General features: G+C 40.8%; 1 protein-coding gene across 6 annotated transcripts in view; it reads left to right on the top strand.

The window, feature by feature from the left end:
* Positions 1–26,366, top strand: part of LOC311052326 (uncharacterized protein) — an 83,375-nt gene that overhangs the window by 15,288 nt on the left and 41,721 nt on the right. For all 6 annotated transcript variants that reach the window (XM_084067223.1, XM_084067225.1, XM_084067222.1 and 3 more), the window contains exons 6-15: positions 2,401–2,568; positions 3,687–3,869; positions 7,512–7,634; positions 7,968–8,081; positions 8,894–9,209; positions 11,264–11,379; positions 12,037–12,154; positions 14,365–14,456; positions 15,599–15,749; positions 25,487–25,614. In XM_084067223.1, coding sequence (XP_083923349.1) covers positions 2,401–2,568; positions 3,687–3,869; positions 7,512–7,634; positions 7,968–8,081; positions 8,894–9,209; positions 11,264–11,379; positions 12,037–12,154; positions 14,365–14,456; positions 15,599–15,749; positions 25,487–25,614 — 1,509 coding nt within the window. The remainder of the gene's footprint in view (positions 1–2,400; positions 2,569–3,686; positions 3,870–7,511; positions 7,635–7,967; positions 8,082–8,893; positions 9,210–11,263; positions 11,380–12,036; positions 12,155–14,364; positions 14,457–15,598; positions 15,750–25,486; positions 25,615–26,366) is intronic.

Here is a 26,366-nt window from a genome sequence, read left to right as displayed (position 1 = left end):
CCCTCAGCAGGAATGCATGGAATGGGCTATGCTAGTAGAACATTATGGTCACTGAACAACAGGTAGTTAGTTGTTCTAAATGACTTCCTCCACACTGGAAATGGGGGATTTTATGGTGTTTTCTAGCCTGCAGAATTCCCCCAGGAATCCCTAGATAAACACAGAGACAGGACCTGCAGTTTTTATTGTGTCTGTTACAGTAACTTTTATAGAAATCATTTATTTTACATTTCAGTCAAACAATGTGAGTGAATCACATGCATTAACCCATTTAGACCGGGAAAACCCACCTCTTCAGGAAACACTACCCTTCCTCTATGCCTGGCCTACTTGTTGTTAACTAGTTGTATGAACGCTTGTTTTATTGTTGTATTGTTTTATTGGATCTTGTTTAGTCGATACAATTATTTGTTTTAGCTCCTGCTCATTTGATTTTGCTATTTTGTCTCATCTGTTTAAGAAAGTAGGTAGCTGATATATTGCACTTTTACCTTAGCACTAGGTATACTCTTGGTTGCTTGTTTTAGCAGAAAATGCACTTAAGACTTCTGGTGATTAGCGTTCCCTACCTATGTTGAATGCACTTATTGTAAGTCGCTTTGGATAAAAGCGTCTGCTAAATGACTGTAATGTAATGGAAAGAATCTCTGTCATTTTAGATTTTAATTTAAAACATTTTGGCTTTTCAAAAATAGCACAATAAGCTCATAATGGATCCATTTTCTGCCAGGCAGCGAGATAAGTCTTCACATATATTGCCTTGTTCCTGTACATTCCTACAAGTTTGGCTTGTACTGAGACATCCCCCCCAAAGTGCTAGGAGACATTGAATTCCAGACATTCCGTCTGTCCACTGAATGCTGCTCGCCATTTCTTCTGTAAAACGTATGCTGCACTATTGTGTTGTTTTCATTACACTCCATTGCGCTCTCGTAGAATCTAAATTATTCTCGCACTCTGTAATGACGTCAGTGGCGCTCGGGTCTCGCTGCAAGTGATGTTTTGGACAGTTTGATATGCGACTTGTGTGGTTTAGCCCATTAAGACCTGGAACGCATCTGTGTCACTTTTTGATTTGAGCTAATAAGCATTATTTTACACTTTGGCTATTCAAAAATAGCAGATCTACAAGCTCGTAGCGCAGCACCGAGTGCCGCGCTACGAGCTTGTAGATCTGCTATTTTTGAAAAATTATGAAAATGTGTGCAAATCTTGGAATATATATATTGTTTTGAAGCAAACATTTTTTACTCAAATCTTTTGCTCCTGGGGGTCTCTGGAACAACATATTTTGAGATGGGGGTCGGCGGCCAAATACATATAATTTTGGGGGTCCTTGACATGAAAAAGTTTGAGCACCACTGATATAGCAACATACGTTTTTTCAGAATACTGTTGGGATTTAGAAGACATTTGTAGAATCGGCCTCAGGTCTTAATGGGTTAGAGCAGGTTGCTGCGTTCAAACTGAGACACATCTTTAGGAATCAGATTTGAATCGGATTTGAAACCACCTCTGAATGGTGGCTCAGGTCGGATTTGTACAAATCTGATTCCATGTGACCCGTCTCTGTTCAGACTTCATAAAACAAATGGGATTCCAATCTGGATAATGGCATAGATCTGATTCAGGCTGGATTTGGCTGCCAGTCTAAGTTCCCTTCATTGCTGTGCCCTGGGTTGGCTCCCACAGTGTCAGCTTGCTTGCTACCAGTTCCTTCTCTCTTTGACCTGGGAGGCCACCGTAGAGATCCACGTTTCTGATGTGGTATATATTTATTTATTGACAGATGTGTACATTATATTCAGAGACCCATTGCAGAAATGTACATGTATCTAAGCCTAATTATTTACAACTTAGGCATTTAGCATACTTACGTAATCCAGAGCCACTTACAGTAAGCAAGGTAAACACGAGGTAATACATCAAATGCATAGAAATAATAATCTAGAATCATAGATAAACCAAGAACCTATCATCATCAGTCTAACAGTAGAATATATGTTTTTTGTTTAAATGCTGTACATTGAAACTATACACACTACATCAGTGGTTCTCAAACTTTGTCATGTCAAGGACCTCCAAAATGATATGTATTTGGCCGCGGACCCCCCACCTTAAAATATTCTGTTTCAGGGACCCCCCAGAAGCAAAGATTTGAGTTACAAATGTTTGCTTTAAAAATATATATATAGCTTTGCACACATTTTCATGTTTTTTCAAAAACAGCAGATTCACAAGCTCATAGTGCGGCACTCGGTGCCACACTATGAGCTTGTAGATCTGCTATTTTTGAATAGCCCAAAGTGTAAAATAATGCTTTTTAGCTCAAATCTAAAAATGACACAGTTCCAGGTCTTAATGGATTAATAACACAAGGTTGTTGTTTTTTAATCTCAGAGGAAGGAGGTGGAGTCCCAGCGGCAGCGTGGGGAGGAGATGGACGCCATGTTGGCGGAGAGGGACAGGAAACTGTCGGAGAAGGAGGACTACATCGTCCACCTGCAGACCGCCGTCGTGGCAGGAGACCACCGGCCCCCCGTCAGCCCCCCCGCACCACAGCAACAGGTCAGAAACACTGTTCATTTCATAGACTAAAACTATGATGAAAACATTTAACTCATTCAGTGCCAATGAAATAAAAAAAAAAATTGCGAACTGTGCCAGCAATTTTTCAATTTTCTTATACCTTTTTTTCAAGTAGTCACAGAATATTTATCTCCAGTATAATGGATCCCCTGATGGGTGCTAATCACTGAGGGTTGCACTGTGTGGTTTCACAAATGTCAACGAGGTCATTGGACCTTGTTGACATTAATTGTCTGCCTTTTGAAAATAACATAACATTGAAAAATACATAGTGCTCATAGTGCTCAGGAGCCGAGATACAGGCGTTTTCAGTAATAAGTTAAACAAGAAGTGAATGGAGCAGCAAATCTTCAAATGATGATATATTGGGTTCTGAACGTTTTTTTTTTTTTTTTTTTTTTTTTAAAAACACGTCAAACATGTCATTGGCACGTTGCGCCATTGCGGTAAAACACGTGGAACTCAATGACACTCAATGAGTTAACAACTACCTTCTTTTCACTGACGAGCACCACATTTTGTTGCTCAAATGTGGAAGGCTTGCGCACCGAGCAGGCACACACTAGGGTCTCAGACGGTAGACGCACGCGAGTGTTTGAGAATAGTGCTCTGGAAATGTCGCTGCAAATCTTAACCCCAGGACACTTGATTAACCCGTTAAGACCAGTGCCATTTTAAGATTTCTTTGGCTTTAAAAAAAAAGAAAAGCAGATCTAAAAGCTCATGCCACGCTATGATCTTGTAGATCTGCTATGATCTACAAAACCACTGATATTATAGCAAAAAGTCAAAAACAAAAACAAAAAAACTGTTAGGATTTAGAAGACATTTGTAGAATCCCCAGAAGCAAAGATTTGAGTTGTTCGCTTTAAAAAATATATCAAAGATTTGCAAAAAAAAAATCATGATAAAAAATAAAAAATGCAGATCTACAAACAAGCTTGTAGATCTGCTATTTTTGAATATCCCAAAGTATGAAATAATGGCTAAATATCTAAAATGACACATTATGCGTTCCCAGATTGAATGGGATAAATATCTCTCTGTCCCCATCCTTGATGAATGTCCCCCCTCTGTGTCTCCATCCATCCATCCAGGTGGACAGCGGGGACAGTGGCTCCGTGCCGGACCTCCAGGTTGTGGTCCTGAACCTGACCAAGAAGGTCGGGGAGGCGGAGGAGCGCTACAGCCTCCTGCAGGAGCAGACGGACAGCCTGAAGGCCCTGCTGCTCACAGAGAAGGAGCAGTACACGCAGAAGGAGAACATGTACAAGCAGAACGTACGTTCCATATCCGATACACAATACACGCTGAAGTTAGTCATGTACACGTTCCACACTGTGTGAACATCCGGTTTGCCCTGGGAACCGACGACCTCATCAGAGGCACAGTTTTTAGTTAACACAATTCAAGCAATTCAATCCGGGATCTATGACTATGAGCTTAATTGTATATCTGCTAGTTTTGAATAGCCAAAGAAATCTAAAAAATGTCACAGATGCATCTGTGTCATTTTATAGATTTCTTTGGCTATTCAAAAATAGCAGATATACAATTAAGCTCATAGTGCGGCACCGAGTGCCGCGCTATGAGCTTGAAGATCTGCTATTTTTTGAAAAATCTCGCAAATTTGTGCAAAACTTTCAATATGTAATTTTTTTCAAAAATAAATTGTAACTGTCAAATGTCTTCATTTTTCAAATCACAGATTTACAGAAGTAAAAAAAAAATGGGTGCAATTAGTTTTCGTGCATAGTTCCCATCATATCGTTATTTCCATAGAAAAAAAAAGAAGGGGGGGGGATCAAACAAGAAAACATTTACACATGGTACCTGAGATAAGATATAAAGGTGTGTGAGCGTAGACAAGAGTTGTCACAATACACCGTTGAGAGACTGTCTATATTAATTGGAGATCTGTGACCACATCACTGCAGGCAGTGTTGTTCTCAGTTTGATTTATTTAAACAAAAATTAATCATCTCGGAATCCAAAAACTTCCTTCAATTGAATATTAAGAAAACTAAGGAGGTTATATTTGATTTTAGGACTAGTGCTCATGCACACCAGCAAATAGTTATTGATGGGAATGGGGTGTCGACTGTTGACGAATACAAGTATTTGGGTACAACGATTGATTCCAAGCTGGCATGGAATTCCAACACTGATGCCATCTATAAGAAAGGTCAGCAGAGGCTGCATTTTATGCGCAGACTGAGACAGTATGACGTGGAAAAAAGTTTAATGGTGCTCTTCCATCGATCCTTCATGGAGAGTGCACTGACTTTCTGTTTTGTTTGTATGGCTCATTATCATTGGTTAATAAGAACAAACTCCATAAAATCATCAATGTATCCAGCAAGATAGCTGGGGTACGACATGAGAGTATGGCAGCAAATGAGACCCGGGTGCTTAGGAAGGGGAGAGCTATTGCTAGTGATAGAACGCACCCGTTATACAGTCAATACCACCTTTTACCATCAGGACAACGGTACACAGTGCCAATGTTGCTGGCTAGGGCTTCAAGATCATTTGTCCCTACAAGTATAGGACTCCTGAACAAACAGGCCCCATCTCAGTTCTGTGCATAACATGTAATGTGATGCCTCTTGAACCATGACTGGTGGCCTTGTCTAGTTTGTATGTATTTTGTAATTATGTTATGTGTTTGTGATTTTTCGTATCCTGATGGCTGCTTGGCACAAAATGAATTTCCGCAACGACAAATAAAGTATCTTATCTGTCTATCTAACGTGGGAATGGCACGGCTCCAATGTGGATCTCGGACCACCTGTGGTCATCGGTCATCTATCTAAAGACATCAGTCGTCTATGACGCATGACTCCCCGATCGCAGCCCCATTCACTTCTATTATAACATTCAAGAAAATATTACCCAAAAATATAATGCATGTGAAAACCAAACAGGTTTGGTCCAGTGGTTTGGTTTGTGAGATTATCTCCGGACACACAGGTCTTCTGTTTTTACAGCATGGCACCCAAGGGGTCAGCGGTCTAGAACAGCAATTCTATGTATTTAGTAACTATCTATCTGTACTGTAGCTACAGATTGCACAGGGAAGCCACACCTCTATAAAGCCATGAAGACCGGGAAAGCATCATGTCATTATAGATTTCTTTGGCTATTCAAAAAATAGCAGATATACAAGCTCATAGCACGGCACCGAGTGCCGCGCTATGAGCTTGTAGATCTGCTATTTTTGAAAATGTGTGCAACTCTTTGAATATATATATATATATATATATATATATTTTTTTTTTTTTGCGTTTGAGAACCACTGATATTATAGCAACATCATTCTTTTCAAAAAAACTCTTAGGATTTAGAAGACATTTGTAGAATCCCCAGAAGCAAAGATTTGATTTAAAATGCTTTAAAAAAACACATATTCAAAGATTTGCATAAATTGTACGCGATATTTCAAAAACTAGATCTACAAGCTCATAGAGCTATGAGCTTGCATATCTGCTATTTTTGAATAGCCAAATAAATCTTAAAATTACACAGATGCTTTCCTGGTCTTAATGGATTAAATGTGGTCCTGTTTTCATAAATGAAGACATACTATGTGTACTTTCTCTACAAGTGGCACATTATTTCTAATTACCCCGCCTGCAGCAATCCATGCAGGGTAATCAGCTCTGTCTGTGTGTTTTTCTTTATTAGAAGAACTGATGGCCATATTTTCATAAAACCTGTAGAGAATGATCAATAGACATCCACAAAGAGATAATTAACTTTTTTTGTCGAATAAACTAAAAGGTCAATGTCACAATCAAGGTTAAGGTGTGATGGTTGGTTGATTTTTTTTTTGCGGTGGAAGCATCCAAATTCAATTCAATCTTTATTTCAGACCCAGGAAGATCCATATCACAAATAACACCACACAATAAAAACAACATACAAACATGTGCGCCAATGGTTCCACAGTCTAGAGGAGAACCTGATAAAACTGCGTGTGGGGTCCGTTATGACAGCGATGATGTCATATACTGACTCAGATGCCCTACACATAAACCTGTACATAAGGTTACGTAGCACAGCAGAGCAGGTGGGTATACCCGACACTAACAAACATCTGACTAAGAAACTAGGGACCCCTCTTTGCGTCAGTTTTAATAATAACTTTTCATGATTAATGCGGCCAAACGCCCTAGAGGCATGAATAAAAGACACAAACAGAAGAATTCTGCCTACTATATGTATCTAAAATCTCTAAGTGCAAAAATACCCAAATCATAGCCATGTTTTCATTTGGTTATAAGCAGACAGGATGAACCTCTCAAGTCTACTCAGTAGAATTGTCTCTAGCACTTTGGACAAAACGCTGGCCAAGGCTATTGGCCTATACTTATCTGAGCTGTTTAGCTTAAACAACTTTGTCATCCAAGTTCAAGGTCACAATTAACCACCTTCAACCTGGCATCCCATTATAGGCATTTCTACAAGCTCACAAAGGATCACATCACGATGCGTTGTGAGCTTGTAGATCGGCTATTATCGCTATGTATCGTACAAAAGTATTCAGGGCTTAAGAGGTTTGGTTTATGTTAAATTCTAGTTAGGGATGTCCGATATTATCGGCCGATATTAGCATAAAAATTGATATCGGGAAAATATCGGTATCGGTTTTTGGAAAAAAAATTTTTTATTTATTTATTTTTTTTTTTTTTTTGCTTTATAAATAAGTTACAGGAGTTCTTACTGTATATGGTGTGTGTGATATGAAATTTGAGCTTACCCTAATCACAATAATCCCCGCATATATCGGTATCGGTTGATATCGGTATCGGTAATTAAGAGTTGGACAATATCGGTATATCGGTTATCGGTAAAAAAGCCAATATCGGACAACCCTAATTCTAGTGTTTTGTTTGGTGCTTCTATCTTTCTTTCTTTAGATCCAGACGTTCAAGGACATCATCCTGGAGAAAGACAACCAGCTGACAGAGGTCAACCACATGCATGAACAGGAGCTGTTCAGGCTGGCAGCCAAGTCTGACGCTAGTGCTGACCTGGAGCAGGTACTGTAGCAACAGCAGTTTAACCATTTATATATATTATTTTAAAGCCAACATTTTTTAACTCAAATCTTTGCTTCTGGGGGGTCCCTGGAACAACAATATTTTGAGATGGGGGTCCGCGGCCAAATACATAAAATGTTTGTTCTTTGGTTGCTATATCAGTGGTCCTCAAACTTTATATATATATACTCAAAGATTTGCACACATTTTCATGATTTTTCTAAAATAGCCAAAGTATAAAATAATGGTTAAAGTGATTACACAGGTGCGTTCCCGGCTTTAATGGGTTTGAACCTATTTGTACTCTGTTGACCTCTGTTGACCTCTCCACAGCTGCTGAAGGCTCTGAAGCAGAAGCTCCATGAGAAGGAAGAGGTTCTTCAGGGTAAAAACCAGGTGGTTGATGTTCTGCAGGGTGAGGTGGACGGCAGAGACCAGCAGATCAAGGTTAGACGATAGACATTACACCTGACTTAATGGGCACTATTATTCCCATCAGAAGCTATTATATCTTTATTAGATCTGTGTCATTCACAGCAAAGAAATATACTGAGTGTCAGTGGTGGACAAAGTACTCAAATGTTTTACTTAAGTAAACGTATCAATACTGCAATGTAGAAACGCTTTAGTAAAGTAAAAGTCTGGTAATCATATTTTACTTGACTAAAAGTACAAACGTATTGGTATCAAAATGTACTTAAAATACAATAGTAAAAGTAGTCATTATGCAGAATGTCCCATTTTGCAAGTTTTCACATGTATAAGCATCTTTTGAAAATAGCAAATCTACAAGCTCACAATGCGTCACAATGACGCATTGATAAATAGAATAAAATTAATGTCATTACCCCCCAAAAAATAAATTCAACTGCCCCTAGTGGCAGACGGAAATGTCAGTGGATGTGTTGGATGCAGCTCAAAGTGAACTTTACTCAGGTATCTAGTTTGTCGCCGTCAGACCTTCCTCGCCCGTGTAGCCCGCACATGGGCGAGGCCACTTCGGGGAAAGTGGCCGTTTTCAAGATGTTTTGGCCATTATCTCTGGAACGGACTTTGAGGACTTTGAGGACATTAAGCACATGAATACACATTTTCAGCTTTTCTGGCCTGAAAGTATGGTAATTGTTCGGGCTGGGCCGAGCCTCGGGCCAGCCGGGTAGGGCCCAGTTAGGGCCAGGCCTTAATTTTCAGGCCCGTTGAGAACTCTAATGTGAGCTTTTGATATAATATAAATATAATATGTTCCTCTATATGTGTAGGAGCTCTCTGAGCGCGTGCGGCGGCTGCAGGTGGAGCGGGAGAGCCTGGAGTCCAAGATGGAGGCGGAGAAGCACGTGATGCGGGCGCAGCTCCGCGACCTGATGGAGAAGCAGCAGGCCGAGGTGGGCCGCCTGGCCGAGCGGCACCGGGCCCAGATGGACCAGGCCCAGCAGGACCTCCTGGGCCAGCTGGAGGAGCTGAGGAGGACGAGGGCCTCCGGCGCTGCACCACCCAGTCCCACCTCCTCCTCCTCCTCCACCCACCAGCCGACCGCAGGAGACACGGCCACAGAGCAGAGGCTCGCTGAGATGGAAGGTAATAGGGATGCCACAATCTGACCTTGAGCCAATTCGAAATTCGGACAGCCCTGGCGAATATTTTTTGATTATTCGACGGCGCCGCCACGCCATATTTGATTTTTTTTTTAAAATATTTTCGCTCCTGTTTTAGCATTATTATGGTCATTTCCGGGTCGCGCGGCCCAATTATTAGTTACGTTAATGTTTGGGCTGGGATGCTTTCCAGCAGGGGCCTCAGTGCGGCTGCAGAGTTCATGTTTGGGCTGGGCTGAAACAGTGAAACGCTCTGAAACTGTGGCCATTTACAATTATTAAGACTATAATATTACTATTATTAGTATTAGCATATATTTTGATTGTAACTAAGGCATACAAAAGTAAAAAGTGTAAAAAAAAAAAAGTAAAAAGTAAAAAAAAAAAAAAAATGTTTTAAATAATAATAAGAAATATATATAATTAAAATCGAATTTTAAAAATCATTTTCGATTATGGAGACTGTAACGAATATTCGAAAATTCGAATAATCGGTGGCATCCCTAGAAGGTAACAGCAGGGGTATTTATGTTATTGAACCCATTTAGACCTGGAAAGCATTTGTGTCATTTTTTTAGATTTTAGCTATATGGTAGATCAGGGGTCTTCAACAGGGGGTCCGGGACCCCTAGAGTCCTCAGAGTTACTACAGGGGGGCCGCCAAATCTTTGCGATTTTAACATTAACCACTTCAACCAAGCATCCCTATTCTGAGGAGAACTTTAGCCAAAAATAGCAGATCTACAAGCGCACAACGCCTCGCGCTGCGAGGCGTTGTGCGCTTGTAGATCTGCTATTTTTGGGAAAGAGGTTTGGTGTAGGGGAAAAAAAAGAGCAGGCCAAGTACAGAGTGGGTCAAGTTTACCTAGTATGAACGGTTTATGTGGTTGAAAGTCTGAAAACTCACATTAACATGAATCCAACACTGACGACAGTACTGTCAAACAAATCTATGAAGCAATCTATGAAATCTATGAAAAGATGATATTCTATACAATATATAATGGGGGTCCCTGCTTTATCTCTCTCTCAGCCAAGGGGTCCTTGGCCTGAACACGTTGAAGACCCCTGTGGTAGATAGTAAATGGTGCATATATACAGCGCTTTAATCCAAAGCGCTTTACATAGAGTGTGCATTACATTCACACATTCACACACACATTCATACACCGATGGCGGAGGAAACCATGCAAGACACCAACCTGCTCATCGGGAGCAATTAGGGGTTCAGTGTCTTGCTCAAGGACACTTCCACACTAACTCTGGGGGAGCCCGGGATCGAACTGGGAACCTCGCGGCTCCCATCCGGCCGCTCTACCGGCCACTCTACCCCTGAGCCACTACCGCAGATCTACAAGCTCATAGCGTGTCACAAAGACACGCTATGAGCTTGTAGATCTGCTATTTTTTTAAATATCGTGGACATTTTTGCAAATATTTGAAAATAATATAAATCTATTTTAAGCAATTTATTTTTTTACTGAAATCTTTGCTTCTGGGGGTCCCTGGAACAACATATTTTGAGATGGTGGTCCACAGCCAAATACATCATTTTGGGCGTCCTTGACATGAACAAGTTTGAGCACCACTGATATAGTAACATTTTATTATTATTTTCTTTTTTATTATTATTTTTCAGAAAACTGTTAGGATTTAGAAAACTGTTGTACTGTTGGCCTCAGGTATTAGAATGGGCCTCAGGTATTAACCCATTCAGACCTGAGGCCAATTCTAAAAACGCCTTCTAAATCCTGACCTATTTTTTCTGAAAAACTGTACTTATTACAACAAATGTATGTTGCTATATACTGTACATAACAACAAGAAAGGGGTCCCGTCTTGAAAGGTATAGTTACAAATAGGGGTTCCCGCCCAAAATGGGTTAATGGATTAATGAATGAATGTATTTATTTGCACAATAAAAACAGTACATACGGTAACAACAGTTGTTACTATTGATGTCATCAGATTTTCCCATCTGTCCATAATGTCCAATGAAATCCTCTTTGCTTTTGTTTGTTTGTTTGTTTTTTCCAGCCCAAGTGAAGCTAAAAACAGACGAGGCCGGCAGGTCAGAGGCCAAGTTCCTGAAAACCAAAGCGTGGTCCAAGACTCGAATCAGACAGCTGGAGGACGAGCTGAGGAAGAGCCAGGTTAGACCACAAAACGTTGAACTCTTTAAACCCATTCAAACTGGGATACTGTGTCATTTTAGATTTTTAACTATAACCATTATGTTATACTTTGGGCTGTTCGAAAATAGCAGATCTACAAGCTTGTAGCTGTGCTATTTATGTTTTGAAAATCGTGAAAAGTTGTGCAAATCTTTGAATATGATATTTTTTTAAAGCGAACATTTGTAACTCAAATCTTTGCTTATGGGGGGGTACCTGGAACTAAATATTTTGAGATGAGGGGGAGGGCAGCCGAATACATGAAGAAAGTAAAAATGCCTCAAAATTGTATTTAACTCATTCACTGCCTGAATTATTGCTGGCCGCGTTTGCCCACTGCCAGAGATTTTTCATTGAAAAAAAAAAAGTATTCAGGTGCCGAGATACAGAATGTTTTAGTTTTAAGTTAACAAGGAAGTGGATGGGAGTCTAGATCTTCGAAAAATCATATCTCCTTGGTCTTTGGGTCAAATAAAAAAACAAAAACAAAAAATTGGTAATTGGAAATAATTACGTTTTTTACTTTTTTGGCAGGGAATGAGTTAAGTAACAGCACTTGAATAAATGTACTTACTGTAGCTACTTTACACCACTGAATTTGAATGACTTGTTAAACCCTGAACCCCTTCCTTTTAGGGTGGAGGTGCGCCTCCACACCTGACCGCCCTGAGGAGCCGCATCACAGAGCTGGAGGAGGAGAGAGAGGAGAACGTGTGGAAACTAGAGCAGTATGACGAGCTGAAAGCCAAGAACGGTACCTGGGCGTTTATGTGTTATTGTTTACTTCAGTGGTTTTCAAGCCTTTTCATGTCGAGGGCCATTATTTATTCGGCATTTGAGCCACGGAACTAGCCTGGTAAACGCTCCCTCCAGAAATCTCAATTGTATTTTATTTCAGGAGTGAGTCTGGCCTGCAGACCTATATGGGCAATTTGGCTGTGGGCTGGAGATGGGTGGGAGTAATGTAGCTTTGATATCCAAGTGGCCCTTTGATGTCCAATTAAGCCACTTTAGGCTGCAGTGATTATCACCAGGAGTAATTGGTTTGTCTTTGATGTTAATGAGCAGCTTGTATGAAAGGTGTATAGAGGATATGCGTGTGACATCATCATCAAACCCGGAAGTTATGCAGGAATGCCTACTGAGTGTCAAAAAAATACTTTCTGGCCTTGACAGCCCATGCATCCAAACAGAAAAGTCATATCTGATTGTATTAAACAACATTAAACAATGTTAAACTCACTTTGCATGTTGCTTTGCCACTCACTTTGCCACTCGATGTGCCATTCACTTTAAGCATGCGCATATCCTCTATTGATTAATGACGTGTGAACCACTCTGGTTCCACCTGATTGGCCTACCCCCGCTGTCAATCACAAAACAATGAGCGAGAGGACGCTGATTGGCTCGGTTAGTTTTTAATTCCGCTAGAAACTCCCACAATGGGCAATCAGGCCAGACTCACTCCTGGAATCAAATGGAAATGAGATTTCCGGAGGGAGGGTTTACCAGGCTACCACGGAACCACCGTATGATGAGATTTAGACTCTCAGACCTCAGACTTAAGAGTATTTTGTTGTCGTTTGATAAGATTTTGTCCACAATTCCATCCATGCTGTATTGATGTTGGTGCCATAGGAGAGATAACAGGCAAACGTTGATAAAAAATAACAATTCTTCTACATCCTCTAATTGTGTAGTTTTGTGTAAATTAAGTAATGCAGATGTTTAACAATAATGTAACTCTTGAGAGCGTAAAATGAAATCAAATGGACCCGTAAGGGTCCATTTGATTTCATTTTACACTCTCAAGAGTTAAAGATCTATAAGGGTCCATTTGGCTTCATTTTACGCTCTGAAGAGTTAAAGATCTATAAGGGTCCATTTGGTTTCATTTTACACTCTGAAGAGTTAAAGATCTAATAAGGGTCCATTTGGTTTCATTTGACGCTCCCAAGAGTTAAAGATCTAATAAGGGTACATTTGGTTACCAACTCTCCATCATTTAGCTGGGGACCACCTGGAACCCCCTCAAGGACCACTGGTGGTCCCCGGACCACTGGTTGAGAACCACCGGTTTACTTGGGTCAAAAAGCATCCGTCAGTCAGAGGTTGTTCACGTGAAAATAGATGTATATATTGTGTGTCTTTGTCATTTTACTTGTGCTCTCCTGGTAGGGCTTTTCACGATTATGAATGTTTACGTGACCATTAATTCTCACAAATAATCTTGCTATTAGCGATTGAATTGTGTTTTCGTCGTTGAACACTGGAACATACAAATACATTACATACAAAAAACACACATAAATGGCTGACATTTTTCATAACTTAATACTTTCAGAATGTAAAAAATAGTTGAAATAGCTGCTATTTCCACTATATTTAGTTTTTCAAAATGTTGCATATTTCACATGCAAACGATTACGATGATTATGACGATTATCACAAAACAATTGCGATTATCTCAAAGAATTGCGATTAGACGTCATTTTATGTACAGATGTGCCACTTCAAAACTTCACATGTCCTGCCATCGCCAAGACAGTACATTTTCAGGGGATTCCCAGGGCAATAAGAGGAACAAAGAAGGGCATTTAAAATGCTGAATTATTTTGATGATCACTGCTTTTATGATGCTAATTAATTTGAGCAACTGGTCAAATCACCTTTCGCCTCATAATGAGTCTGACACCTTCTTAAACACACATTCTTTTGCTCTCATGTATATGGATGTCTGTTGAAGGGAAAAACGGGTGTGTAGTGACAACTTCTTTTCAGGGGCAAAACGGTGCATTTTAAGGGCAGAAAAGAGAGGAAAAAAATGCATTTTCAGGGCACTATCAGGGAAAGAACAGTAACGTGTGAAGTTTTGAAGTGGCACATCTGTAGTAATAGTGACAGCCCTATCTCCTGGTTTCGTCTACATTGTCGATTTTGGTGTTTGTTTTTTTTTGCCTCTAGATCTCCTGGAGGCCAAGTTGGTGGTTTATGAGGAGCAACAGAGAACTCTGCAGGCTGACCTGGAGCAGGTCACTAAGAGAGCTGCCTCTCAGGTACTAAACACATCACTTTGACCTTATTTACATCCATCAAAGCGTCGCAGTTCCACCGCCGAAGCAGCCTGGCATCAAATACCGTTTTCAGGGTTTCTGATCCCCGGTCTGGAGCGGAAATAACTTTACGCCATCAAGGCGGCACGGGAACAGGAACACACGACCGGAACCTTCTTTGCCGTGCACCTCCAAAATGATTCCCCTTAGTTTAAATGTGTGTTTAGTTTGGTATAATTGTTTAGTTTGTTTTGGTACAATAGTCGTGAGATGCAGTCGAGTAGAAGTAAAAGTATTGAAAATAGTAAAAATACCTCAAACTTTTACTGAAGTACAGTACTTGAGTAAATGTACTTTGTTACTTTACACCACTGCCAGGGCCGCATTAAGACCCCTCAGGGCCGTGGAACACCACAAAACCAAAGGCCCCCCCAGCGGCGTAATTTCACGCACATGCACGCGCGCAGCGCAGCGCGCGTGCATGCGCCCAACCTGCGCACGTGCGCGAAGTTGTGTGTCCGTCCTTCCATACGTCCGTGTGTTTGCGGATGGCAAAGATGCAACACATGCGGCACTTCAAGAAATGCACACAAACACACACACACACACACACACACGTAACATGCAGACTTGCGAGGCGCACCGTTGCAACACATGCGCCACTTAAAGACATGCACACACATGTACAAGCCAGCACTGCACACGTGCGTAGACGCACGCACGCACGTACGCACGCACGCGCGCGCGCACGTGCAACATGCAGACCTGCGAGGCGCTCCGTTGCAACACATGCGCCTGCTTGTGCTTCCTGTTTTTTTGGAAGGACGTCACATCCACATTCTACTTCTCTGAGAGACGATCGATCATTCCAAAGCTGTGTTAGGTCGCCCTTTGTGTCCCCAAAAAATGAAAGAACGCATCAATGCGATCTTGGCAATCAATGTGTTAAAAAGGTCTTAAAAGTCCTTAAATTGTCACTTCACTATCACCTGTGGACCCCCCCCCCCCCACAAAGGAAACATGTGGGGACCCGACCCACAGGTTGAGAACCACTGCTTTAGAGCACACTAGTGATGTGCCACGGTCGGAACACACGTTCATGTCCCCCCCCTTGTCCCTCCCCTCTCTGACATCATCATCATCAGGCCAGTGAGTCGGGCAGCGCCGACGACACCCAGGGCCAGGTGCTGGAGTGGCAGGAGATGGTGTCGGAGGCGGTGGGCGCGCGGGACCGCGCCCGCGAGGACAAGGCCGCCATGTCTCTGAGACTCAACCACATGGAGGAGGAGAGAGAGGGTAAGACCAGAGAGGAACACAAACAAACACACCGCCATCTACAGGCTGAACAGAGAAAGAACGCTCCGGGTGTCTGTCTGTGTAACACATTCAAACCGGGAACGCATCTGTGTAACCGCTTTATCCATATGTTATACTTTTGGGCTATTCAAAAATAGCAGATCTACAAGCTCGTAGCGCGGCATCGAGTGCCGCACTACGAGCTTGTACATTTTGTGCAAATATTTGAATATATATATTTTTTAAAGCAAACATTTTTTACTCAAATGTTTGCTTCTGGGGGGTCCCTGCAACACAATGTTTTACAAATGTTCGCTTTAAAGAATATATATGCAAAGACAAATGTGTGAGCTTGTAGATCTGCTATTTTTTGAAAAATCGTGAAAATGTGTGCAAATCTTGGAATATATATATTTTTTTTTTACGTGAACATTTGTAACTCAAATCTTTGCTTCTCTCAAAAAATATTTTGAGATGTGGGTCCGCGGCCAAATACATATCATTTTGGGGGTCCTTGATGTGAAGAAAGTTTGAGCACCACTGATATAGAAACATAAGTATTTTCAGGAAACTGTTCGGATTTAGAAGACATTTGTAGAATCGGTCTCGGGCATTAATGGATTAAGAGTCACACGGACATTCCAGGTTAAAGTCTAATCTAAGCTACGTTGTTCTCCTGTCGTACGATATTTGAAGCACGCTGTGGTAATATTTTCTCATTCATGAGCTGAGAAATACATTTTATGTCATAAATCATCCAGCTCACCCCGTCTTTACACGTGGAGAGAATGTTACAGTTTATTTAGTTCACCCGTTCAATGCTGGAACGCAATCTACATGTTCAACCATTATTTTATACTTTGGGCTATTCAAAAATAGCAGATCTTCAAGCTCGTAGCGTGTCGGCGAGTGCCTCGCTACGAGCTTGTAGATCTGCTATAGTTTTTGGAAAATCGTGAACATTTGTGCAAATCTTTGAATACAGGTATATGTTTTTTAAAGTGAACATTTGCAATTTAAATCTTTGGTTCTGGGGGATTCTACACATGTCTTCTAAATCCTAATAATAATTTGTTTTTGAAAAAACTTTGGTTGCTATTAGTCCATGAGCCAGACAAGATTTAATTATCGAAAGAGTGGGCAAAACCATACCTATATTAAATTATTCATAGGCTCAATACGAGTAAATAAATATATGATAACCTTTCCACAGGAGCAGCTTTTTCATGGTTATCACTCACCTGTCATGTACGTATGGGGAAAATAACAAAATATGTGATAACCATGAAAAAGCTGCTGCTGGTGGAAAGGTTATCATATATTTATTTACTCGTATTGACCCTATTTTTGAAAATATATATATTTTTGGAAAAAAATATATATTTAAGTGAACATTTGTAACTCAAATCTTTGCTTCTGGGGAGGGGGGGAGGGTCCCTGGAACAACATTTTACCAATGTTCACTTAAAAAATATATGATATTATATTTAAAGATTTGCACACATTTTCAAGATTTTTCAAAAAATTGCAGATCTACAAGCTCATGATTGCCGCGCTTTGAGCGTATATCTGCGTATATATCTGCTATTTTGGATTGGCCAAATGAGTCTAAAGTGATACAGATGTGTTCCCGAAGTGAACAGGTTAACAGTTTATAATATCCTCTGTATTGACTGAGCATGACTATTATTTTCTTTATGCCCCATCCATCCATCCATCCATCCATCCATCCATCCATCCATCCATCCATCCATCCATCCATCCATCCATCCATCCATCCATCATATCCTGGCATCGGCCCATGATGATGATGATGAGAGTTTTGCTTGGCCAATGAGCTGCCTCCCCTCCCGCCCTCCCTCTCCACCCCCTGCTCCAGGGATGGGGGCAGCCAATCAGAACGGTTTCCCATCAGTTTTGTGGATGCAGGCACCTCCCACCACCCCGCCCACCCAGTGCAGCGGGTGGTCTCTGTACTGTCTGCAGTTTCCTTCATAAAGGTCTTTGTCTGAGGGGAACTGCAGGCAGTACAGAGACCGTCTGCACTGTTAGAGGAGAAACCCGGCCCACGTTTTTTTTCTTGACGTTTATATGATATTATGATGTCCTAGGACGAAGTGGTACAGTAGGAAAAAAATCACAACTCAGTCCCGAGTCCACGGCAGCTAAAAACCAGAGCCTATGGGACTTGCGCTAGATCGCCAAACACGGGAATCTTCGTGTTTTGCAAATACAACCGCTACAAGGGGCGCTCTAACGCAACTTAGGGATGATCCTAGGTCCCTTTAACTCTTTTCCTGCCATTGACGAGATTTCTCGTTTTTCTCTGCATGGCTCAGCCAGCCATCGCCGAGAAAAACGAGATTTTTGAAAAAAAACAAAAAAAACAAAAACATTTATCACAAAGGAAGCAGGAGATAACGCGATGCGAACATTTTCTGCTCCATTCACTTCAATGTTAAAGAGTAAACGGAGACAAAATTCACATTTTACCTATTTTTGCAATGTTATTCTCTGGCAGGGAAGGGGGTAGATTGTGTATATACTCAGGTAGTTAAAGAGTTAAAATGGAATGGACGGATGTGACCTGAGCCCAAAAAATGTCACTTCCATCCGCTCCAATGATAGGATCCGGAGAAAAAGGTCCACATCTCCATCTCTTTTTACAGCGGTCAAAACGAGCCATTTTCGACGCGCGATCACTCTGCAATGGCGGATAGCGGTAGAAATATTATTGTTCCAGTCATTAGACGGGACCCTCGACCATCGCGCACCCTGACACCCTTTGTTTACATCCGGGTCCTCGTGGAGGCTTCCACAGCTCTAAAACGATCGGCGTAAACGGTAAGAAACGCTGGCATTGGACCAATTTCTTTCTTTAAAACAAAGTTATTAAAATACGCGATCTAGCGCAAGGCCCATAGGCTCTGTTTTTTAGCTGGGGTGGACTCGGGATGGAGTTATGAATTGTTTCCACTGTACCACTCGTCCTTAGGATATCATAATATCATATAAAAAGTCAGAAAAACGTCTGGCGGAATTCTCCTTTAAGTTAGAACAAACTCCTTCGTTTTTCCGTCCTGGCCTTCCCTTTTCTGTTGTCTTTTCCTTTTTTCCTCCATCTCTTTTCCGTCCCTCCCTCTCTTAGTTTCCTACCTTCCATCAGATCTTTTTTTTACCTTTGTTTCATAATGTAAAAGGCCACACTAGGGTCTGTGTTTTGGAATACAAAATAGAATGTATTAACGTTACGTTTCCGTGTTTCTGTGGTGGTTCTTGGTGTTAAGGTTTCTACTAACCCCTGGGGAAAGAAATAGCCATGAAAACCTTCATTTTGTTTCCATTTTAACACATTGAGTGCCAGGGGTTTTTCAAAACAGGGTACCTCCAGTGCCTGGAATTTGAACCATTTTTGGACCTTTTTCAAGTAGTCACAAAACATTTTCAGTGATCACTGTCCTCACGGTGATCCCCTCATTACACACATAGAGGTCTCGTACAATCCGGGGAAAAAGATTAAAAACATTAGGTAATCCGTTCCATAGTTGCAGCCAGTTGAAAATAGTCGAAAATACATCGTAAAAACAAAAAGTACACAGGAGCCGAGATACAGGCTTTTGAAGTCATAACTCAACCAGGAGGTGGATTGGAGTCTAAATCTTCGTAAAATGATATCTCCTGGTGCTGTGAAGGAAAAAAAAAATGTAAAAAAAAAAAAAAAAAAAAACTTTTTTTTTTCATATTTTTCCCCAAAAACGGCCATAACCGTTTTTGGCACACCATGTTAGGATTATGAAAAACGGTCCGGACCGTTTTTGGCACTCAATGTGTTAAATAGATTCTAGTATTTAGTATAGTATTTATTCAAAGCAATTCTCACGATCCATGCTGCAAGCGTACCGACATCAAATCAATGACCGTACACTTCTTTGATAGAGGTTTGTGTTGTGTGGTGAAGTTACCCTTGCATTGATACAACCATTGACGATATATTGCCATAACATTGAAGATATATTGCCGATCAGTGGTGGAAGAAGTACTCAGATATTTTACTTGGGTAAAAGTAGCAATACCACAATATAAAATGACTGTTACAAGTAAAAGGCCTGTGTTCAAAATGTTACCTGAGTGAAAGTACAAAAGTATTGGCATCAACATATACTGAAAGTACCAAAAGTAAAAGTACTAACATGTTTGAACATAGCAGATCTACAAGCTCACAACGCGTTGCGAGTTTGTAGATCTGCTATTTCAAATAGCATAGGTATAAAATAGGGCTGAAGAGGTTAATGCATGTTTTATAATGTAATCATTTATATCTGCAAAGTAACTAGTAACTAAAGTTTTCACATAATTGCAGTGGAGTAAAAGTACAATATTTGCCTACTGAACATTGGAAATACTCCATTAAAGTAAAAGTGCCTCAAAAAAGTAAGTACAGTACTTGAGTAAATGTACTTAGTTACTTTACACCACTGTTGCCGAAATTTGGACTTACATTGTGGAAGGATAACTGCACAACCCGAAAACTCCACCAAAGTGTAATTGTGCTTGAAACAACACTGCATGAATAATGGGTGTATACTGGCTTTGTTGTCTTCATAACTCTTTACTACGTCTCTGGTGCAGATACAGTACTGTCCACATCACCATGCATGCATGTTCACAACACACATGGCACATGCCTTCAAGTAGGGCTGTCACCATTACAGATTTAACCCATTGAGACCTGAAGCCGATTCTACATGTCTCCTAAATCTCAAAAGTATTCTGAAAAACGTATGTTTCTATATCAGAGGTGCTCAATCTTTTTCATGCCAAGGACCCCCAATATGATGTGTATTTGGCCGCCGACCCCCATCAAAATATTTTGTTCCAGGGACCCCCCAGAAGCAAAGATTTGAGTTAAAAATGTTCGCTTTAAAAATATATATATTCAAAGATTTGCACACATTTTCACGATTTTTCAAAAATAGCAGATCTACAAGCTCGTAGCGCGGCACTCGGTGCCGCGCTATGAGCTTGTAGATCTGCTATTTTTGAATAGCCCAAAGTGTAAAATAATGCTTTTTAGCTCAAATCAACAAATGACACAGTTCCAGGTCTTAATGGGTTAAGTTGACGATTAATTTTCACTCAAATAATTGCGATTAACGATTTAATTGTTGGCCGTTGAACGTTGGAACTTATGAATACAAAATAATATTCTGTTTGCCTCTTAGGCTTCCTAATCAAAATTGCACGGCAAATTACATATCTCATAATTTTATACACATATATATATACACATATACACATTCACATCATTGCGATTAGGCGATCATGTGATAATTGTGACAGACCTACTTTCAAGTCTTGATAAAGGTTCTTATGGCGGAAACATCAACCTTTTTTCAATGTACTAAATCATTACAGAGGTGATACAAGTGTGTGCAGGACTTGGTCCGATATCTGTTTGGTCTCATTATAGCGTTGCTGTCGGGCAGAACCCTTGCATCTCCATATTTCAACCTTTTTTATGTTTTTTTTAATGTATTTTTTTTTTGAATGCCCTACTTATATTTAATTTTTCAAATAATAACAATAAAGGAACGTTTTTGGACATCAAGGTTTCAGCCCAACAGCAACGATATGAAATATTGGAATAGACAGCCTTTTGATTTCTGTACTAAACCCATTCAATCCGGGAACGCATCTGTGTCATGCAAGATTTCTTTGGCTATTCAAAAATAGCATATGCTGTATTCAGCCATGAGCTTGTAGATCTGCTATTTTTGAAAAATCGTGAAAATGTGTGCACATCTTTGAATATATATCTTTTTAAAGCGAACATTTGTAACTCAAATCTTTGCTTCTGGGGGTCCCTGGAACAACATGTTTGACAAATGTTCGCTTAAAAAAAAATATATATATATTCAAAGATTTGCGCACATTTTCACGATTTAAAACAAATAGCAGATCTACAAGCTCATAGCGTGGCACCGAGTGCCGCGCTATGAGCTTGTAGATCTAAAATGAACATTTTGTAAAATGACAGCGATGCGTTACCAGATTGCACGGGTTAAGGACTTGGTGTCGCACAATTCTCTCTTCTCCCTGAGCTGCATTCACAGGCACAGACAGAAGAAAAATGTACAAGAATTATTAAGTATAAATATAGTATATAATAAAAAGTAATAATATAGTGAGTATACATTATTATATTAAAACAAATGATTGGTGTGAGAACATGTTATGGCCTGATGAATGCAACTCTCCCATTCTTATTCCGTCACAACGAACAGCTTGCTCTCATTGTCCTGGTCAATGTAGTTGTTATTATTATTGTGGCGTCACTGATGTTTCACAACTTCATTCTAGGAAATGGTTGTTTTCTGCTTCCATAATCACAGCACATGGACCTCCTTGGTTTGCAGCTTGTATGCATGCGCAAAATGTTAACCACACAACAACATTGAGAACCAAAACAATGAAAGATACCAAGTGATTGATTTGCTCGTCTATGAATGGAAACCGCTTTCACAACTTGGATCACGTTTGAGCTGAACTACATTGACCACTGCACTGAGGCCCCTCCTTCATCATCCCCTCCCCCACCCTTTGCTTTGAGACCCCCCCCCCCCCCCCCCCCATTCACCTTGTATCACAAAACGGATGGGAACGTGTTTTGTGCAAAAATCCTTTTTGTCTTGATCATAGTCGGCATTGCATGCCTTGCCTTGCACCCCCACTAAATGCAAACCCAAACATTGACATCACAACAGGAATTCCCCCTCGCTCACGTGTGTGACTTTTAACATTTCAGACCAAATGAATGAGTGTGAATGCGCTTTAATTCCCATTTAACCCATTACATCCGGGAACGCATCCGTATCATCTTAGATTTGAGCTTTAACCATTTTTTTTTTTATACTTTGGCTATTCAAAACTAGCAGATCTACAAGCTTGTAGATTTTTAAGCAACATTTGTAACTCAAATCTTTGCCTCTGGGGGGGTCCCTTGAACAACATATGTTGATGGGGATCCGCGGCCAAAAACATAATTTTGGGGGTCCTTGACAAGAAAAAGTTTGAGCACCATTGATATAGCAGAAACACGAAGGCATTGGTTGAGACATTTGTCAGTTACAAATGTTCGCTTAAAAAATATATACATTCAATGATGTGCACAAATGGTCACAATTCTTCAAAAAAATAGCAGATCTACAAGCTCATAGCGTGGCACCGAGTGCCACGCTACGAACTTGTAGATCCGCTATATTTGAATAGCCAAAGACATCTAAACATGACACAGATGCGTTCCCGGATTGAATGGGTTAAAGACGCTATTAGGGACCCGTTTGGTTTAGATGTGACTTTGTCAGCCACTCTTCTCTTCCACATGAAACAGCAGATCTACAAGTTTGAACTTGTGCATGTAGCTCCTCCCTCTGACCACCGTGCTTCTTCAGGACATTATTTATCATGTTGCAAAGTTGAACAAACCCTCATGTGTGTAAACGGAACAGTAACACACATTATATCGGATGTTTGGAGTGCCTCTCTCTCTCTATCTCTCTCTTTCTCTCTCTCTACTTTCCTCTCCTCTTTCTCTCTCTTCTTTGTCCTGTCCATCTTCTCTCTTATCTGGTTTTGGATCGAAACACAATCTGCAGTCTGAAACTATAGGCCTGTCACAATTATTACGTATTATCGCCCTAATCGCAGTGATTTGAGAGATTCGCGATTATTTTGCATAATAGTCATAATCTTTTCCATGTTGAAAAATCTTCATGCTATTTGTTTTTTTTTCTCCAAAAATAGCAGAAATAGCAGATCAACACGTCACAAAAGTGACGTGTTGTAAGCTTGTTGATCAAAACAGTTTCATAAAAAATGTCAGTAATTTATTTGTATATTTAAGTTATTTATCATATCTGCGCCCATGTGCAATTTGTGATTTACGAAGCCTAAAAAAAACAAAGTGAAATTGTATTCATAATGTTCCGGTGTTCAATGCTAAAAAAAAACCACAATAAAATCATTAATGGCTAATTATCTGTGTGACCATGAATGGTCAACTGTAATGGTGACAGTCCTAACTGAACCGTGTGAGTGACAACAGAGTGTTTGTAGTGTGGAGAGAGCGCTGGTCCTTTCTTTCTCTGTCACTTTACACTTTACCTCCCCTCATCGCCTGTCCCTTCTCCCCTCTTAAAGGACAACTTAGTTGTTTTACAACAAGGGTTTTATTTATTAGTTTGTAATGATAATTAAAATATGAGTGTTTTTTTTTCTCCATTTATTGCTTTCTGTCGGTATAGCGATTTTTAACTGAGGGGCGGGGGCATTGGGGTAATTGGTAAAAAAAAAAAACGCAATAAGCCGGCTATGTTTGTCTATGGGAGGCATGGAGATCAGGGTAGAACCTCTGCTCCAAATGTTTCACATAGGCCTGTTATAGCGCCACCAGGAGGCAGATTTTTGCAAAACACAAAATGCCTTTGGGCTCGTGGAGACAAAAATGTTTTTACCAGTTACCCGAATGCATCCACCCCCCCCCCAGTTAAAAATCATTATAACGATAGAAGGCAATAAATGTTTATATTTTAATTAATATCATTACAAACGAATAAATAAACCCTTGTTGTAAAAAACGAAGTTGTCCTTTAAACCTATTGCACTGAATAGCGTTGGTCCGTTCTTCCCTGTCTCTTTACTCTTCAACTCCCTGTATGGCCTGTCCCTTCTCCTCTCTTAAACCTATGGAGAGCGTGGTGTTTTCTTCTCTGTCTCTTTACCCACCACCTCCCTCATTCTCCTCTCTTAAACCTATGGAGAGCGTGGTGTTTTCTTCTCTGTCTCTTTACCCACCACCTCCCTCATTCTCCTCTCTTAAACCTATGGAGAGCGTGGTGTTTTCCTCTCTGTCTCTTTACCCACTACCTCCCTCATCGCCTACATCTCCTCTCTTAAACCTAATGTATTAAATAGCAGATCTACAAGCTCATAGCGCGGCACTCGGTGCCGCGCTATGAGCTTGTACATCTGCTATTTTTTAGCTTGTAGATCGGGGGTCAGTCTTTTTTGGCAATCGACACCCATCGTGCGACGGGCGAGTATAGACTCTAGAGGGCTTCGACCCTTTCTCTAAATCAGTGGTTCTCAACCAGTGGTCCTTGAGGGGTTGTTCCAAGGGGTCCCCAAGCAAAATGAGTTATAACTTTATCCATATTTTATACTTGGGCTATTCAAAAATAGCAGATCTACATGCTCATAGCCGTGCTATGAGCTTGTATATCTGCTATTTTTGAAAAATCGTGATTTTTTTGGAAAAAAATCTTGAATATATATATATATTTTAAGCAAACATTTCTAACTCAAATCTTTGCTTCTGGAGGGGGGGGGGGGGGGTCCCCTGGAACAAAATATTTCGAGATGGGGGTCCGCGGCCAAATACATACACATTTTTGGGAGGTCCTTGACATGAAAAAGGTTGAAAACCACTGCTCTATGTCGTCTCTTTCTTCCGATCATCTAGTCCCGTCTATTCTGCCTTTTCTGAACCCCCCCCTCGGCCCAGCCCCCACCCGCCGCCCCCCCCCCCTCTACTCTTAGGCGCATTAAAACGCATTCCGTCAAACCCCCTCCTCCACAAAAAAAGAAACCGACCCTCCCTCTCCCTCCGCTCCCCTGTATCCCCTGTGGCACAAAACTGATTGAGGATGACTGGTTCTTTCCTGGCTGCTCCGATCCAGCGCTGGCCACGCGGCAGCAGGAGTTGGAGGAGGAGTTGGCCCAGGCCAGGGGGCCGCCCACGGCGGGGGGCCCACAGAGGCCCAGGAAACACCTCCTGGCTCCCCCTGGAGCCCAGCGCAGCCTGCAGGTTGGTGACACACACACACACACACACACACACACCCCGACGGCTATGTTTAACACATTCAATCCGAGAACGCATCTGCGTCATTTTTAGATTTTTTTTTTTTGGCTATTCAAAAATAGCAGATATACAAGCTCGTAGCGAGGCACCGAGTGCCGCGCTATGAGCTTGTAGATCTGCTATTTTTGAAAAATGTTGAACATTTGTAAAAATATTTATTTATAAAGCGAACATTTGTCACTCAAATCTTTGCTTCTGGGGGTCCCTGGAACAAAACATTTTGAGATGGGGGGTCTGCGGCCAAATACATATCTAAACATTTTTTCTAAATCCTAACTATGTAGCTATAATATCAGTGGTGCTCCAACTTTTTCATGTCAAGGACCCCCAAAATGATATTTTATTTGCCACGGACCCCCATCTCAAAATTCGCTTTAAAACTGAAGAAAAATATGTTTATATGTTTATGTTTATAAAACTCCAAAACACCATTCATAGTGTGGTTTAGATTCATTTTTACCGAAATCCAGTGAAAAGCCTTTCCAAAATGTAACCATAGAAAGAAAGAAAATAAACTTTTGAAACACTTCAGGTTCAAACCTTGACGTGCACTAGCGAATGGGGGGGGGCGTGCACGTGGGGTTCAACCGGAGCTCATTCACACGCACGCGAGCGCCCAGGCGCGTTTGACTTTCGTACATGACACCGTTTAGCCCGTTTATTTTATCTTCTACTTCTATGGTCATATTTTGGAA

The sequence above is a fragment of the Gymnoscopelus microlampas genome, assembly GCF_963454915.1.
Source record: "Gymnoscopelus microlampas genome assembly, chromosome: 1".
Classification (NCBI taxonomy): Eukaryota; Metazoa; Chordata; class Actinopteri; order Myctophiformes; family Myctophidae; genus Gymnoscopelus; species Gymnoscopelus microlampas.
Note: the sequence above shows the minus strand (reverse complement) of the source record. Positions and strands in the feature narration are given on the sequence as shown.